The 18,650-nt window shown below is 45.8% G+C and overlaps 1 protein-coding gene across 9 annotated transcripts in view; it reads left to right on the top strand.

Annotated features, from left to right (window-relative positions):
- Positions 1-18,650, top strand: part of PTAC14 (plastid transcriptionally active 14) — a 107,107-nt gene that overhangs the window by 17,009 nt on the left and 71,448 nt on the right. For all 9 annotated transcript variants that reach the window (XR_015263062.1, XR_015263061.1, XR_015263058.1 and 6 more), the window contains one exon: positions 13,455-13,583. Coding sequence is in view for 1 of the 9 variants with exons in the window: in XM_086780631.1 (XP_086636757.1) it covers positions 13,455-13,583 (129 nt within the window). In the remaining 8 variants the exon portion in view is untranslated. The remainder of the gene's footprint in view (positions 1-13,454; positions 13,584-18,650) is intronic.

Below are 18,650 nucleotides of genomic sequence, written 5' to 3'. Positions count from 1 at the left end.
CATTCACCCATACGCACATTGTTTGACACCCATCTACTGGCTGGTATTGCCATTGTAAAGCCTCATGCTACAATATAAAGATGTTCATTTTCTGATCTCTCTCTCTCTCTCTCTCTCTCTCTCTCTCTCTCGCTCTCTCTCTCTCTCTCTCTCTCTCTCTGCTGCTCCCCCTCTCTCCTATGTTTTGCTTCTGCATTGTGCAACTTTATCATGGTATCAGTCGCCTAGGTACCTGGCTGCCCACATGTGCATTTTGCTTGCCTCTTTTGCATTTTTGGAGGAAGAAGACATTGCTGCGTTTTTCTTCTCCTGCACTCCCTTCTTGATCAGCGTTTTTTCACCTCTTAGTCCTCCTGCCCTATGTTTCCTCGTGGAGTCCAGGTGCAATCTGCAGGGGCTGCGTTGGTTGGTGATTGGTGGGCTGTGTTCTTTTGCTGGCTCCATTTTCATCATCAAGAGCCTCTTCTTCATCAGTGTTCTTCTGGCGGTGCTCCGGCCCTTGTGTTTACTGCATGGCGTCAAGGTGCAAGCCTATTTGGCTGCGTTTTTTTGCTTCTTCAAGCATTTTCTGCAGCGGCTGGTGGTGTTTGGTCTGATTTTTGCAGCAAGGACAGCAGTGGAAGGTGGTGTGTTCGCGTGTGGTGAGGCCCGACAAATGGCTTCTGTGGATCCTCTTCTTCCCTACCTTCTTTCCCCTTCCGGAGGATGCTTTCCGGTGTGTTTTGGTGGACTGTTTGCTGCTGTCCAGCCCCTTTCTCTCTCAGTTCTGAGAGGGGGCTGATTGATCTACGTGCCTTGTTCCGTTGGAGAAGTGTTGGAGATTGGTGGTGCAGTGTTGAGATCATCAGTGGCACAAAGGCTTGTTTGCGGAGGTTTGCTATTGCCGTGTAACCCCTCTTGGAGGAGGAATCTGTCCTTGTTTCTCCAGTGAAGGTAAGGTTCCCTTCTAGTTGACAGGATCAGGCACTTGCTACAGTGCAAAAGACATGACGGAGTCATTACTCTTGTGGAAAGAAGGGTCACTTGGCCAAGGATTGCAAGACCAAAGGTAAAGCCTAGGCCAAGACCAAGTTTTCAAAGAAGGGCAAGGATCATATACAGGATGATGACTCTGATAATTCCAGTGATACTTGTAGTGTCCTCAAGGCTGCAACAGCCAGGAGGACCTGGATGGTCAACTTCTATAGGTATACAGTTAGTTTCCCCCCATGCGCTTCCAGCCAGAAGAGGCTTGTGGGTGGGGGAGAGGGGGCTGTCACAAGCCCCGACTTTCGGTGCATGGGATCAGTGTGTCGGAGTTCCAAGCAAGTAAAATATCTGGCAAGACAAGTTCATTTTGGAGCTATGGACTGGATGTGTTTCAAGTCTATTGCGTGGTGTAGCAGAGATTATGGACTGGATGAGTTCCAAGTTCATTGTTCGAGGTTTTTTGGTCGTGATGTGTTCACCGTATACTGTTGGGGGATGATGGGAGCAGTGTTTTCCGCAGACTCATAATTCTATACATGGAGCAAAGCAAATTTCTTTGCTATTTAGGGTGGCATTGTGTTTCAAGAAGTCAAGTTGTTGGCAGGTGCTCTTTCCGAGGTGTATCGGTATTTGCAGTACTGGAGTGTCCATGGTTGCATATTCATTAGCTTATCATCTTTAGACTTTTGCACACTATGAGCTACAGAGGGGGTGTTAGAATTTTGTGCATCTCATTGAGTGTGGGATTTGGTCTTTTATTGGACACATATTTTTTCATGTTTTTGCCTAGTCGTGGGGATTTATGGGTCATGGATTGCTATCGGCTAGCTAGTTCATGTCTAGTGGGCCAGCTCATGGCTTTCTTATATAAAGGCCGCCTCCTCTCACTTGTAATTCAATTCATTCATCCACAGGCACATTGTTTGACACCCATCTGCTGGCTCGTATTGCCATTGTAAAGCCTCATGCTATAATACAGTTCATTGTCTGATCTCTCTCTCTCTCTCTCTCTCTCTCTCTCTCTCCAATGTTTTGCTTTTGCATTGTGCAACTTTATCAATGAAAAGGCGAAGGGGATTTAAGGTAGTTTCTAAAACAACAAGGGCCTTCTTGAGCAACATGGAGCTCCTGTTTCCCCCTTGCGCACCTGCAGTCCCCTTGCACCCCCCATCGCCTAGCCGTGTATACCCCCTTGCCCTTGCCAGCCCCTCCGAGACGGCGAAGCTTATGACAAAAGCGTTTCTCTGCTCGAGTCTCAGACCCCGGCTCGAAAAACAAAAACAAAAACCTTGCGTTAGGTGGTGCCCTCTTTGACGTGCACGCATCTCTTTCAGTTGCCACCTTTGCCCTTTTGCCAGTGTTGCACCCCACCCTTTCGCCCAACTAAGCCTTGCCAACCCCACCCTCTCCTTCGCCTCGCTTTTGCGCAGCACTCTCCTCCAATTTGTTTTGTTTTTTGTGTGTGACTTTTCGCCTCTCTGTCATTGTCCGTGAGCCTCTCTAGCCCTCCCTCTTCCGTCGCCCGTCATTCTTTGAGCAGGTGTTTAGTTTCCGGGTTGGTTTCATCTGCAAGAGTAGGTGCTTCTGGTCTTCACCTTCCAAGAGGACTCCATGGTAGCCGCTCTATCAACCTTGGTTGAGGCTTTCGTCCCTTGCCTATTTTCAGAGGCGGACCTCTAGCTCTTAGCTTTGACAGTATCCTCTCTCGCGGCCTCTTCATTGGTTTGCAAGATTGTAGGGAGCTACCCAGTGAGTGGACAAATTCAGGATTTGCTCCAAGCAGCCCTTATCAGTGAGCCCAACAAAATCATCAACATCCGTTTTCTTGGGCTTGGCTACTATGATGTAGAGATTGATTCACCCGCAACGGTAACAAAGTCCCATCATGATATGCAATGTTCAGGCATTCTTCGCGAGATGACACAATGGTTTTGACCCGGCATCCGATCCCTTGGCAGTAGGTGTATCCGGCTTCTCCGTGACGATGTGCTTCCCCGGCTTCCAGAAGGAGGATCCCTGGCAACAGGTGTATCCGGCTTCCCCGTGATGATGTGCTTCCCCTGCTTCCGGAAGGAGGATCACCAACTGATTCGATTGATTGGACGATCGATAGGGCAGGTTTTGGAGTCTCCGCAAATGGCTACATCAATGGTGGCCATGACATCAGGCAAATTGTCCATAAGAGTCTGCGTAGCTTCCTCGGAGGATCTTTTGCAAGTTATCGCGCTACCAAGGCTACAACGATTCTTCAATAGCAAGAGTACGTGTAACTCGTGGCGGTGCCCGGGAGACTAGGGCCTTTGACACACTTGTTGATACCATCAATGCATATTAAAACATTTAAACATGGCCATAGCCTTAACACATATCCATCATCACTTTGCATAGAACATAAAGCTGGACAAAACATCCACAAATGCTGAAAATGGAGCTTGCACATGTGACACCGCATGGAGGCCAGAATGGGCCGACGCCACCCCCCCCCCCTCCTTGGAGTATTTTATTACCCAAGGAGAATAATATCATGTACAAGCTTTGAGGGCCTTACTCTCCCCACGGGAGATGCCGGATTATCCATATACAAATGCCATAACACAGCCCAACACGAGGCTACCAAGCCGGAACACAAGCTGTAGAAATGCCGAGCCAACAATATAATCCATATACCAGGCTACAACGATTCTTCAATAGCAAGAGTACGTGTAACTCGCGGCGGTGCCCGGGGGACTAGGGCCTTTGACACACTTGTTGATACCATCAATGCATATTAAAACATTTAAACATGGCCACAGCCTTAACACATATCCATCATCACTTTGCATAGAACATAAAGCTGGACAAAACATCCACAAATGCTGAAAATGGAGCTTGCACATGTGACACCGCATAGAGGCCAGAATGGGCCAACCCCCCCCCCCCCCCCCCCCCCCCTCACCCCCCTTGGAGTATTTTATTACCCAAGGAGAATAATATCATGTACAAGCTTTGAGGGCCTTACTCTCCCCACGGGAGATGCCGGATTATCCATATACAAATGCCATAACACAGCCCGACACGAGGCTACCAAGCCGGAACACAAGCTGTAGAAATGCCGAGCCAACAATATAATCCATATACCTCCGTGTGGGTACTGATTCTTCCCCAAAAACCACGGGTCTTCATGCAATAGAGCTGGTACAATAGGTTCAGCTCTCTAATCAGTCGATACAATAGGTACAGTGGCCGGTACAGTAGGTACAATGGCTGGTACAGCCGGTACAAGGGTTGGTACAGCCAGAATAGTGGCTGGTACAATAGGTACAATGGCTGGTACAGTAGGTACAGCAAGTACAAGGGCTGGTAGAGCCAATACAGTGGCTGGTACAGCAAGTACAAGGGCTGGTACAACAAGTACAATGGTTAGAAATCATAATAAATGATTAAATACCCTTGCCTTCAGTATTTCTTCGCGATGGAAGCCTCCAAAACAGTCCCCAATAGCCGGTATTCCCACATAGTTTATAGGCATTTCGGCCACCAACTCACACTACCCTCTCAAGTGCCCATGTTCCCTTCCATCTGCTCTCTATTGTTCCACCCAGATATGGTAGAAACAATCTTCAAGAGAGCACGTAGGACAAGAGAACACTACACACGGCATGTTGTGCTCGACACTACCCTCTGAAGTGCCCATGTTCCCTTCAATATGCTCTCTATTGTTCCACCCACACATGGTAGAAACAATCTTCAAGAGAGCACGTAGGACAAGAGAACACTACACAGGGTATGTGAACCATGAGTTTCATAAGTCCAATGCATCCCAAATAAAGGGAGCCAAAAAGAATTATCCATCCCAGTAAAAGGGAATCATAAACATAATCCATAAACCTGAGGATGGATGCTCTCTATTGTTCCACCCACACATGGTAGAAACAATCTTCAAGAGAGCACGTAGGACAAGAGAACACTACACAGGGTATGTGAACCATGAGTTTCATAAGTCCAATGCATCCCAAATAAAGGGAGCCAAAAAGAATTATCCATCCCAGTAAAAGGGAATCATAAACATAATCCATAAACCTGAGGATGGATCCAAATCCCTAGAAAAGAAGTCCAGGAATCTATAGACGTGTATACCATAATCCTTGTATACCATAACTCTTACCACCTACTCTGTGCTAACCACACACCTTGGAGTAGAGGTGGACTTTATCCATAAAAGCATCGTATCCATGAGATATCCAAATATTTCTTCTGGTCTTGTGTTTATCCAAAGATCCATCAGCAGGAAACTTGGTCTTAAAGACCCACTTGATCCTAATAACTCGTCGATGCAAAGGCCGCTCCACAAGCTCCCATATGTACGATTCTTCTCAATGGAGTCAATCTCGGCCTCCCTGGCTGCCCGCCACTCAGGAAGAGCAAGAGCCTATTTAGCTGTAGTAGGCTCATATGACTGTATCATTGTACTCACGAGGGCAAGGTTACAAGAATGACGAAGCTGTTGTAATCTCCGTGCCTGTGTCAAAGATTGTGCTGAAGAATCAACAAGCTGAAGAAGTTCCATATCGGAGGGATGGGAATCACGAACAGTGGTTTCCAGCCATTGTAGAATCTTGGGGGCAATCCCCCGTTGCATAGGAGCAAGAGGAGGAGGAGAAGATGGGGAAGGAGGAAGTGGGGGTGGAGAGGCATGGGGTAAAGAAGCTGATGGTGGAGTTGGGGGAGGGACCTCGATGGTAAGCTCGGGATGAGAGCGAGAATCATTGGATGAGGGTTCAACAAAGTGAAAATTGCGAGAAATCATCGGATGAGGGTTCAACAAAGTGAACATTGCGAGAAATCACCAAGGACCGCTACTCCGGATCCCATAATCTGTAAGCTTTGGAATGAGAGCTATATCCAAGGAATTTGCACTTCCTGGACTTGGGATAAAATTTGGATCTTTCAAAATCAGGGATATGAACATAGGCATCATAAGCAAAAACCCTGAAATGAGAGACGGAAGGTTTTTGTCCAGTGAAAGCCTCCTCTAGAGGCATATGAGAAACCGCCTTTGTAGGAGAACGGTTGATGATGTAAACAGCAGTGCTCACAGCTTCTTCCCAGAAAGAGGGAGGAAAGCACAAGAAGAAAGCATGGTACAAGCCATCTCCTGAATAGTTCTGTTCTTGTGTTCAATCACACCATTCTGCCGAGGAGTGTGAGGTGTGGAAAATTGATGGCTTATTCCTTTCTGTGAGCAAAAATTATTGAAGGCTTTGGAGATGAATTCTCCTCCATTGTCGGAACGGACTTGTCGAACCTTCTGTGTGGTCGCAGAGTCACCCACTCTTGGAAGCAGGAGAAAGCTTGAGATTTTTCTGCCAAGAGATAAACCGAAACTTTGCGTGAGCAATCATCAATAATAAGCATAAAGTATCTGGCTCCTCCTTGGGTAGTAGTCCGCATGGAGCCGCACACGTCCATATGAATGATCTCCAGAATATGAGAAGCCCGATGAGTAGCCTCGTGAGGAAAGGCATCTCCATGTTGCTTGCCATGAAGACAAGTCACACAAGTGGAGTGGGAGCATAGTTGCCAGGCGTTTATGAAATGGGAGGTATGAAACGGGTTTCATAGGTTTCGTATGAGTTTTGTAAAATGTAAGAAACGGGTTTCATTCGGACTGAAAAATAACTGTGGAAATTTATACATATAAAGGATACGACTCATGTCATGACTTATACATGATACATAGCAAACACAAAATGAGGTAGCCCGAACTCTACGTTTGATGTTTTCAGGTTTTAAAAAAAATTCGTTTGAAACTGCATGTATGAAATGGGTAGACGTTTCATACATGTTTCTTAAACGTAAGAACCGTGTTTCATTGCTACTGTGAGTGGGAGGGTTTCAGTGGTGGAAGACCCTCGACCATTTGCTGAGAAGACAGCAGTTGTAGAGAAGTATAATTTAGATGCTCGAAGCAAGCATGCCACAAATCCGTATCCACATGAGCTACCAGGGCATGATAGTTGTGAAGAAGTTGGAGCAGATGAGATTGCGGCTTAGTCAAAGAGCCTCCAAAGTCCTTCAACTAATAAAGACCACCTTCTTGGATACTGTGGCAACAATCTGCAAGGTGCTGATGTCAACGATCTCGAGGACGGAATTGTCAAAGTAGACACCATATCCTTTCTCCGCAATTCAAAAAACTGAGAGGAGATTGTTGGAGAGCTTAGGAACATGAAGCACATCCTGAATGGTAGAAGGCTGGCTTGGGGAAGAGTTAAGTCGCACGTTACCAATCGAAGAGGTCTCCAAGTTGGAAGCATCACTAATGGACACCATTGAAGAGCTGGGACGAATGTCATGAAGAATGGTCCTGTCAGGAGTCATGTAAGTAGTACACCCACTATCAACCACCCAATCCGTAAGACGTGAGGTGGAAGGAACAGGAGAGTCAGAGAGAAGCTCCTCAATACGGATGAAGAAAGCTTCCTTGGTGGAAGAGGATTTTTGAGTTTGGTTGGTGGATGAAGAGGTTTGATTGGGGGGTTAGCCCAGTTAGGGTACTTTCGAGACCCTTCTTCACACTAAGGGCAAAAGCAAATAGTAAATTGCAGTCCAAGGTTTCCACAAATCCGCCACCAACAATCCCTCTCACAAGGAGCTTACTTGTCATTATTGTAGTTTCAAAGGTCACATTTAGCCTGATTGTCGCAAGAAGAAGAGAGAAGGTGGTTCTGCTAAGATCTCATGGCCCTATTGTGAAGCATGCCAACAATGGTATGTAGATCAGGAGTAGAATGAAGAAGTAATATAGTATCACAAAAAGTAGAGGAAGTCTCGGACAATTTGGCGAGGAGCCGATTGACAAAGTCCTCGTCGGTAGCTTTGCTCCCCAAAAAGACCACCTGGTACTGAATGGTTATGAACTCCATAATAGAATCCATGATGTTAGTAGTATCGGCGATCTTCAAGTTGGAGAGTCGATTCTCCAAGGCTACCCTCTGAGCAGAGTTCTCATGGTGATACCTCCTTTGAATGGTTAGTAGTATCGGTGATCTTCAAGTTGGAGAGCCAATTCTCCAAGGCCACCTTTTGAGCTGAGTTCTTACGGTGATACCACCTCTGAATGGTATCCCACAATTCTTCTGCAGTTTCCTTACGGTGATACCTCCTCTGAATGGTATCCCACAATTCTTCTGCAGTTTCCTTATCATTGTTATCAATTTGACGAGCAAGGTTTTATGTTGAAGAAGATAAAGGCATGAGCCCTTGCATCTTAGTCAGCCGAGGCATCAATCTTAGCCTGAGGAGAAGTAGCATCGGAAGAGGCATCAGTACCAGAAACAATACCCCATAGCCGATGATGCCAAAGGAGAGTCTTCATCTGTAGTGTCCAATCAAGATAATTGGTTCCATCTAAGATGGATTCCTTGGGAAGTCGAGGAATGGATGAAGAGATGACAGTCAATGAAAAGCCATGGAATCCTCCTCTTGAATTTATAGCGGAAAGGGTGCAAGTAGGTACCCGAGGGTGGCCCACTCCTCCCTAGATGCCAGGTGAGGTGAAAGAAAGATGTAGAACTGTACTCCTACCGGAGATCAAGGCACACAGGTGAAGACGGGAGCCGACCCAATGTGCGCTGAAGTAAGGGAGGGAGAGGCTAATGGAGCAAGTGCATGGGCTGCTGGTGGTCGAGGATGCACGGTGCGCCGGGGGGGGGGGCGGGGGGGGGGACGTAGGATAGAATACAAAATTAGGAGAGGAGAGGGAGGCTTGGGAAAAAAAACCGCAGCAGAAAAACGCTGATTTGTGCGATGAAGTAGATCTCCAAAACGCAGCCACCAAGGGAGCAAAGGAGAAAAAACAGAGGCTGAAAACTCTTCTTGCTAATTTGTGGAAGCACGAGGTCTCTGATACCATGTGAGAATATGTGAATATGAAGCAAAGGCAAATAGAGATCACACAAGAGAGAGTAGACAGCCAATAGAGTTCCGACACTTGAGCCAAGAACTGAAAAGTATTGAATGAATTATGAAGGCACAATGAGCTGGAGATGACATATCCAACAACACACACATGAATTCTTTAACTTAGATTTCTGGGGACTCTCGGGCAAAGAACCCATGATTCACACATAAACACAAAAAGGGAAATTTTTGGAAGTTTTAATGACTTCTAGGACATATGTCGTTGAAGAATAGTCTCTTCCGGCGGCATTTCCAAGATTCTGATACTTGACTATCCAGTGTGGAAGGCGTACTTGCAAGGAACAGATGCTTTGTGATGGTGCTTGCAGTACTGATGGTTAGAACCTTTTTAGGCATAAGAGCCATGGCGGAGGACCCGAGGGAAAGCATAAGCTCCTTCATGATACTTTATCTCATAATAGTAATGATATGAGCATTAAGTATCTTACTGTCATATGCAAGACGTTTGGCTTTCTCCACACCTCCCCCTGGTGCCCCTGGCGCCCGTGGTGCCCCTACGCCCCCTTTTCCTTCTTGTGAGAGTGGCCAGCCATGGAGAGGACTACCTCCCCCCTTTTCCTTCTTGTGAGGTAGTTCCTTGTGAGAGTGGCCAGCCATGGAGGGGACTACCTTCCCCAATGTTTTTTTTTTCCTTTTTTGAAGGCTCCGAGCATGTAGTTTAGCCTATTGGCTGGTTTTTCTATCATGTGCATGCACATGGGCATGGCTGATCCAAGCTAATCCCTGCATTGCAGCAGATAAACATTAGGTTTAGGTCGAGCCAAGCTCAGACAGGCTCAGGAAAAGGCTTAGATTGGACACAGATAAAGTCGGCCAAGCATTGCAATGGTTAACCTCAGGTTGGCGGTGATTATGTTTTGTGTGTCCACTGGAGCTGGCCGACAGCATCAGTTGGCTTGGCTGCCAAGAGCCTATAAAAGGCATAATTGGTTCATTGTCTCAATGTTTAGGGTTGAAAGAAGACACAGAGTATCCGCGCATGTAACATTGGTATTAGAGCTTCAGGCTGATTTTGAGGTAGTGTTGCTGCCCATGTCCCACCCACCCTTCCTGCATCGCGCATGGATGAAACCGTTGCCTGTGTCTTGATCTTTTGGTATTAGAGCATTAGGCTCAGCTATGCTAAGTGCTGTTGGTGTCCAAGAGGAAGTGCACAGGTCCGAGGAGAGAAACTTAGCATGTGCCAAGACCCCCAGGGCGTAGAAGCTGGTTGGTGTCAAGCAAACCCAAGGGGAGGGTTGGTAGCCAGTTGGGGCTGCCAAGGAAGGCTTTTATGGAGCACTCCCCAAGGGTTGAAGTTCATCCAAGGGGTGGAGCCAAGGGTGCCAGGATCAGTTTCAAGAAGAAGGATTCATGTTTGTGTTTAGGGATAGGGCAAGAAGGCAAGGGGACAAAGTGGAACATATGGCTTAGGAAAAGGCTTAGACTGGACACAGATAAAGTCGGCTCGGCATTGCAGAGGTTTACCTCAGGTCGGCGGTGATTATGTATTTTTTGTGTCCATTGGAGCTGGCCTACGGCAGTTGGCTAGTTGGCCTGGCTGCCAAGAGCCTATAAAAGGCATAATATTGTTCATTGTGATTCACCTCACTTCCACTTGGGGACAGGTTTTGGATATAGGACCCTTGTAGGACCCTTGAGGTCTAGATTAGGACTTTTTGGGGTTGCTAAAGGCAGCCAGAATTCTATACCTTTTTGTACCATATAAATACCCTGACACAGGAGGGGGTTACACTTCAGCGCGCTGCGGACCTCCGAGCCAGACGGAGACCGAGAGCACCAGGCTTCCAGACTCCCAGACTAGATCAGAGGGAGATCACAGAGATACGGGCTCGACATCAGCACCATATCCAGGAGCGGCTAGCTCACTTACACTGACACCTGGAGATCATGCTCCGAGGTATTTTTGCCTTGCCATCGCCTATGTTTCACATATTACACCCCCATTATGGTACTGGTTGGAGCTAGATAGATCTGCATTGCATTCTTGTATACCCTGCGCATATAGGTTGCATACTGAGCCTCTAGTAGTAGTGCTCCATCCATCACACCCCCCCACTAGCTTAGTACTTTCATAGTTTATTTCATGTTCATTTTGTCCTTTTTTTTTCTGGACATCCAGAAGACATTGACAGTTGTACATTGATTTGTCTCCTAGGTCGAGTTCGGCCTCTAGTAGATGTTAATACAGCTTTCTTTCTCTCTCTCTCTCTCTCTCTCTCTCTCTCTTTGCATTCTCTGTCTATGTTGATTGTTCTTGCATCAGAATGTTCCTATCTTGCTGAAAGAAGACATAGAGCTTCCGTGCATGTAACATTTTCCTATAACTAATAGAAGGTTCAAGGGTCTACTTCGCGCAGATTAAAAAAAAAACCTTCCGCAGAAGTCGCATATCACATTCTAGACTCATTTTCAGGAACACATCATCCAGTGTTGGCTCTTCGACACTTTGGCATGGCCTGCTGCAATGTATAATGCTCCTTTTCGGGGGTGGACTTGGGAGTAGAGGATCGGAGAAGGATCGAGAGATTGCACGTCATGATGCTACCATGCATAATCAGGAGTAAGACTTTGGTGCTGCATGATGTTGTACTAGGTGAGTTTGGTGTAGCACCTTTGGTTTTAGATGCCATGTTTCAGGCTCACATACATATACCGTGACCACACTCTTGACAGAGATCCCCTCCGGAAACTGGCACTTGAGTTCCCGAGACAGCTTTCACAGGAGGGATAGAGGAGCTCCTGGTACTCGTGCATCACTAGATGGTTTGATTCACATGGCCTTCAGATGGATGGTCTCCCCACTTTTCAGTATAGCTTGGATGTCTGTGTCCTGGATCTCTCACATCAGGAGATCAACTGTATCATCTGCCTTGACTTCTACTTGGCTTTCACAGATTGGACTACTTGGCTTTCACAGATTGGACTACTTGGCTTTCACAGATTGGACATGGTTGTCTCCACCAACGCTCTTCACAAAATTCCAGTTTTACAAAGAGCATTTCCCACGAGTCACTGTGGATGGGTTCATTGAGAGAGCTGGCTTTCTCCAGCGACACGTCTGATGCTAGGAGGATTGTTGTTGGTCAGTTGAGGGTGTCCTCTCATCGCCTTCAAATTGAGTGGAGTAGGGCAGAGGGTATTTCTTGGCAGGAGTGCATTTGCAGATTATGTACATCTGGGGAGATAGAGACAGGAGAGAACTACCTCCCCAGATGCCCAATACTATGAGATACAAGGGAGCTTCCACTGCATCAGGGAGGGTTTTGGTCCCCTGTCACGTGTGACACACTACATAGGCCAGAGATGCTTGGGCCCTTTTTTGGTAGAGATGCGTCGCCACTGAAGACTGTGCTGAGGTTGCAGAGAGAGATGCAGGCCCAGCATAATACCACCCAGACAGAGCTATTACTGACTTCTTAGCTCCCATCTGGGGACAATTAGCACTCCTAGGGTACAGCCAGCTCCTGGGAGCCCCCTTGACCTCGGCGGGAGAGTACTCTCCAGCACCTGATAGGTGCTGGCCACTTGCACATGTGGAGGCCTGAAAGAGAGAGCACATTATTTTACAGAGTCTGCTTGAGCTCGAGATTCAGACCCTCCTCTTGCAATCTCCAGACTAGAGACATAGTCCAGCACCATAGAGTGGCACTGCCATGAGAGGTCGATATTGGTGCTACTTACTCGGTCCTTGATGAGCACATTACATGATGGGATGTGTTACTTTCATTGTTCATTGTACATAGAAGGCCCATGTAGTATGTGGGCCCTGTTTTTGGAATACTTAGCTTTTTACTTTCATGTCTTGTTGACATTCAGTCTACTCATGGATCACATGTACTGCCTTTTGGTCTCAAGGCTCATAGACCCTTTAAGTCTTTAGTAGAGCAGCCACAAGGGCAGAAATTGGTCCAAAGTCATCAGCAAGATACCGCAGCCCCTTGTTAGCCAGTATTTCAAATGCAGGTAGAGGTTCTGGGCATGACTTGGGTTATCTAGGAAATAAATTTTCAGTAGTTCTTTTCGTTTCCAGCCTTGATCTGGAATGGCAGGCAGGGCTTCTATATATAGAGCCTTGCTCACCAAAATAACAGAATACAGCAGTAGGTTAGGTATCTGTGTATGCTTGTTTGTTGTCTAAGTATTCCGCTGCACTCTTATTTTCTGTTAACACTTACATTCTAGACATTTAGGCATTATAGGGATACATATTCTGGAAAAAATTGTATCTATGTATCCCACCTTCGAACAAATGTCAGCCGTGTGGACATGTGTTTTATGACACAAAGCAATTCATTTTAAGATTTTGGAGTTCGTCTAGCAAGTGGAGGTTTTAATTAAAGAAGACTGGATGTAAATGATTTATCTTGATATTAACTAGATTTACGGATGATGTTTACGTGAGTGCACTTCTAAAAATGTGAAGGTTGAAGCTTTGGATAATGTGATGTTTTTCTGAAGGTTCCGTTTACTTTTCTTTATTACAAGCTCTTTTATCGTAAAGTTAACTTTACTGTGTGCAGGTTGATTGGGACATCAGGCTTGCATGTCTCCTCTTATTGGCGATGGATACAAAAGACCACTTCTGGCAATTGTATAGTGATTTTTTGCCAGAGGCAGTTGACTGCACTAGTCTTTTGCTAGCCACAGAGGTTTGCATTCTCCTTCAAGCTCAGGATATCATCTGCTACTTGTATATCATAGTGTGCAGGGGTAATTGAATTTATTATTCCAACATGGATCGGTAATCACATAGTAGCACAGATCACATTAAAATTCTAAAAGCCTTCTGTTGTAGAAATTTGCATTGACCAAAGTGGTCAAGCTGTCTACATGTCTGCACCATTTTGTATTAAATTTGCCCTGTTGTTATATTAGGAAATCAATCTACCTAGAAATGTTTTCTTGATGTATGTGACTCTCTTTGTGCCAATCTTTTCTTTTGTACCATGATGAGATTACATGGACACTACTGTATCACTTTTGGTCTCATAAACCCACTGAAGACATTCAACTCTTTTTCTCTCTCTGGGTCATGTTCTTTGGGTAGCTGGTTTGTTTCTTTCATGTTTTACTGGCATACGGTTACCCTTAGATCACAGATATTTTCTTTTGGTCTCATAGACCCTTTGGGTCTTTCGTAGATGTTTAAAAAAGCTCTCTCTCTCTCTCTCTCTCTCTCTCTCTCTCTCTCTCTCTCTCATCCCACCGGTGCATGCGCGTGCGCGCGCGCGCACACACACACACACACATTGTAACAGGAGTGTCCCCTGAGAGATCTCAATTATTCATTTAGTCAAACTTCACAATGCAAGACGGATGTAAGAATAATCATGTCTATGTACGCATTGAGAATGTGCATATGACACCACATTGGGGGCTGAAGCTGGGCAAGACTCTCCTTTTTGGCAACTCATATTCCAAAAGAGAGTTAACGAAGCATAGTCATAGGGAATGGGCATTTATAGACTTGGGAATGTTGGGGATGGCAGCATCTTCCCGTTCCCATTCCCATCCCATGTCACTCTATAGTCACAGGGAATGACCATTCGCAATCTTTTCCGTCCCTGTTCCCCGTCCCCATTTCACGTCCCATGTGACTATGTAACGAAGCTATGTGGGCACTGCAAACAATACAAACAATTGGAGGACGATGTTGATGCCAAATACCTTGCCATGTGGGACTGCATCTGAACTACACCAAAGCAGCCGGCACAAGGCAGCCTGTATACATGGGGTGGGAACCTGATCAGCCCACACCCAAGCAATTGGAGATCTATGTGGCACACAATGATCCTAGTTCACCCTACAATAAAGCATATGATCCGAATACACCGAACCCGAACCCGAACCCGAACCCGAACGTAGTGCTTGAACGTGCCTATTTCTCTCCATCACTGCCAAAAGCAGTGTCAAATCAGCCTGAACGGCAGCAAATTTCCCAAAAACAGCCTGAATAGGTGCCGAATGATTGTGTCTCAGCCCGAGCGCTCTCGTATGCATCCACCAACAATCACTTGCAGTCTACTTTAGATGCATGCTCAAATTGTTAATCTTGTTTTTTTTCGATGAAGTCCTCATCACAAAAAGCAATTTCAAATTGGCGAATAAAAGCAAGCTCATTAATAACATCCATCTTATTGAAGAAGTTTTCAAAATTAATGTCTTTGTCCCTAGTCGTTGGGCCGCTGTGGCTTATGTGTCCATATTTTTATCCTTAGTCTTCTTTTTTGTATCCTCCAAAAAGGAGAGCGCAGCCAATGAGGTGATAGCTCAAGTGGTTCTAATAGGACTAGGAGGTTCTAGGTTCAAAACCTCACATGGTGCTTCCTCGGCGGCATCACCTACGGACGGATAAAAAAGCGCTTGCGGGCAGTGAAAAATGGTAACTAGGGAGGATCTTGGGCCTAAGGCCAATCAAAGGAGAGCGCTAACAGTTGCCTTCCCTCGATCGTTGGTGAGACACTCTAATTCACAACACAAGTTCTCATGCCATTCTCTATACGGATGATGAGATTGTGTATGCCTTAAGGTGGCGGAATGCTCCTCTCCCTGAATTGTTGACATTTTTTTTAAAATTGGGCTTAGAAAGCAAGTATGTCATGGCCAACTTTGTGGGGTTTACTCCTGTGTTTTTAGCATGCTCAAAAGCAGCCTCATTAAGAGTAGCCCCTCTCTTTGCCGTAATAAGATTCTGGACATTGGGATCATACTTGCTGTCTCTAACTCTCTATCTCCGATGTAGCCTCTTCTTGTGAAGATGTAGCATTCTCATGGGATGACTCATATCATCCAACATCCTCTTGACAATGCAAGTCAATTAAGTGAATATGAAGACCTTATGAATAGTTTTCAAATAAGTATGGTAAATTGGAGCGTTGGTATCAATCAAATGGGAGCTTGTCCCCAGAGATCTCAATTATTCACTTCATCAAACTTCACAATGCAAGATGGTAGGAATGTAAGAATAATCACGTGTATACAGTATGTGTGCACTAAGAATGTGCATAGGACACCATACTAGGGGTTGAAGATGTGTCAACGCCCCCTCCCCTCTCTTCCTCCCTTTCCTTCCTTCCCTCACCACTGTTAGCATATATCATCTCCTGTTGGTGGCTATTTTGGTGTCTATGGGTGCCCTTCCCATGTTTAGGCACCCCCCTATTTTTATTGGGCCTATGATGTGGGCTGCCCACCCTTTTATGGCTTTTTATGCCTGTTTTTCCCATTTTTCAGGTCGTGTACGAGTTATGAGGGAGTTGGCAAGCTCATATGGAGAGAGTATATTTGCTGCCCTTTCCCCTCACTTTTCATCAACGTTTCGTCTTTCGGCTAAGAAACGCGGAGGTTTCGTAAATTTTTCTATATAAATACAATTAAATGGTTTAAAACTTGTAGTTTGTAGAATTATTTGTAGGCCTACCTAGTGCTAGCTAGGCACTTAAAATATGGTAAAAGCGTAGGCAATTGTGGTCACAATTGGGCAATTGGGGATTTGTGGAATTGTGACTCGTGAGAAATTGGGCAATTGTGAGAAATTGGGTAATTGATAATTTAGGGAATTGGGAATATTGGGGAATTTGTGAGAAATTGGGGGAGAGAGGAGGAGGAGGAGGAGGAGGAGGAGGAGAAGAAGAAGAGGTGACTGTAGATCGCGTGCAAGAGAGAGAGAAATGAAATGAAATGATATATTAACGTCTTCAAAAGGCCAAAATGACCTATGAGACCAAAAAGGTTACAACAATTGGTGGATCTGATACAATGTCTGTGCAAGAAAAGCTAAAAACAACTAACTGAAACTGAAATAACTGTGAGGAAAAGTACGGTACTAGGAGCTCCTAATGGATAACATCTGGGAGGAAAAACTCCAGCAACAAAGGTAAGCATCATACACATCACTATCCAAAGATGTCTCTCATCGGTCGATGGCGGATATCCTCAATGTCCTCCATGGTGAGTACTCTGACTGGACGTCTCCCATGCCGTGCTAGTATGGTCCTGATCCTTTGTTGTAGTCTCCGCCGGTGTCGAGATGGGCCTCTCATCTTGGAGAGAGAGAGAGAGAGAGAGAGAGAGAGAGAGAGAGAGAGAGAGAGCAACATTAAAAAAAAACACTTCGATAAAATAAAAAAAAAAGACAATTTGTTTTTTTAGAAACAAAAAAAAATCCCCATTTTTGAAACGTGTGTTGGCCGTTTTGGCCGTTTCGGAGTTTCTTAGTCCAAAAACGCATTTCTATGTGACTATGCCCTTCAGCCCTCTGACTACGGAGACCGCTCCTCGCCTACGGCCTGGTTGTATCCATCTCTTTCTTGAGGATTAGTGCATCAGCATTTTGTTGTTTTCTCTTTTCTATCACTTGGTGCTTTAGCGTTTTTGTCATTCGTCTCTACATCTTTCCGCTGACCTCTGGCATGGTATTAGAGCAGATGCGTCTAGATGTGGGATCGCTAATTGGGGCTGTTTTTTGCCGCATTTTCACGTGAATTTGGTGGCTGCCCGCAGTGTGTCACACCTGAGTTTTCATCTCTCCGGAGGGGCAGATCTGCATTCTTTGCGTTTTTTTCTCCTCTCCACTCACTTTTTGTCCTGCCCACCCTCCCTACAAGTGCAGAGAGTAGCTCTTAGCTGTTTTTGTGTCTGTGGGGTTACATCATGGCACTCATTCAACCTCGGGCGGTTCAGATACCCACTCTTTCGACTTTTCCTACAGATGCAAAGTTGGATGGCACAAAGTACGACATCTGGAAAGTCATGGTGGAAGCAGTCTTAGAGACATACAATCTTCTGGAGTTCATCACTCGCCCGGTACTCCGGCCTAACCCAGACATTGTAGAGGATGAGGATACGAGGGATACCCTTTTGAAGCTGCTCTTTGGGATCGGCTTAATGCCTGTGCTTGGTCATTCATCCTTTTGAACTCTCAACCCTTAGTCATCGCTCACATCAAATGGGATAACCATGCACATGTTGCTTGGAAGAAACCCTCTGGCATCTACGACCGGAAGACACCCATGAAGAGAGTTTCCTTGGAGCTTCAAATGTTGAAGCTTTCACCTAGTGATTCTACTTCCATGCGGGATCACATCAGCAAACTGGAGTCATTGAGATCTGAGATTTCTGGGTGCGGGAAGGAGATTTCCACTGAGGATATGGCCATCCGGCTACTTGCTTAGTTGCTCCCAAAATATGAGATTTCTTTACTTCTTATCCCCGGAGAGACAGAAATCATTACCTGGGATGAGCTGGTGCCTATGGTCCCTGATCAGGAGAGCACATTCAAGGATTCTTCTTCAAAGAAAGGTAACCATGCTTTCATTGGACTGAGAGGGGGGCAGCCTAACAAAGGCAAAGGTGGGGTACCTCCCTCTAAGGATTCTAAGGACTCTAAGTACTCTAAGGATGCTAAGCTGAAGGGATCTCCAGCTCCTAATTCTTCTGGAAACCAGAAGGTTTGTGATCACTGCTCCAAACAGGGGCATGTGTGGCAACAATGCAAGAGTCGCATGCAGGACTTGGAAGGGAAGTCAAAGGACAAAGCGGTGAGCTTATCCGCCAAAGCCGTGGAGTCATCAGCTTTCGTCACCTTGATTGATCTGGAGTCCGATACTCCCCATCCAGTGGTGGAGTAGACTTTTGCTTCTTGTTTCCACTCAACTTAGTGGATTTTGGACAGTGGTGCCACACAAGAACACATGACTTATTGCAAGGATTGGCTT

Source organism: Cibotium barometz, chromosome 42 (assembly GCF_041138505.1).
Source record: "Cibotium barometz isolate CiBa-2024 chromosome 42, ASM4113850v1, whole genome shotgun sequence".
NCBI classification, from domain to species: domain Eukaryota; kingdom Viridiplantae; phylum Streptophyta; class Polypodiopsida; order Cyatheales; family Cibotiaceae; genus Cibotium; species Cibotium barometz.
Note: the sequence above shows the minus strand (reverse complement) of the source record. Positions and strands in the feature narration are given on the sequence as shown.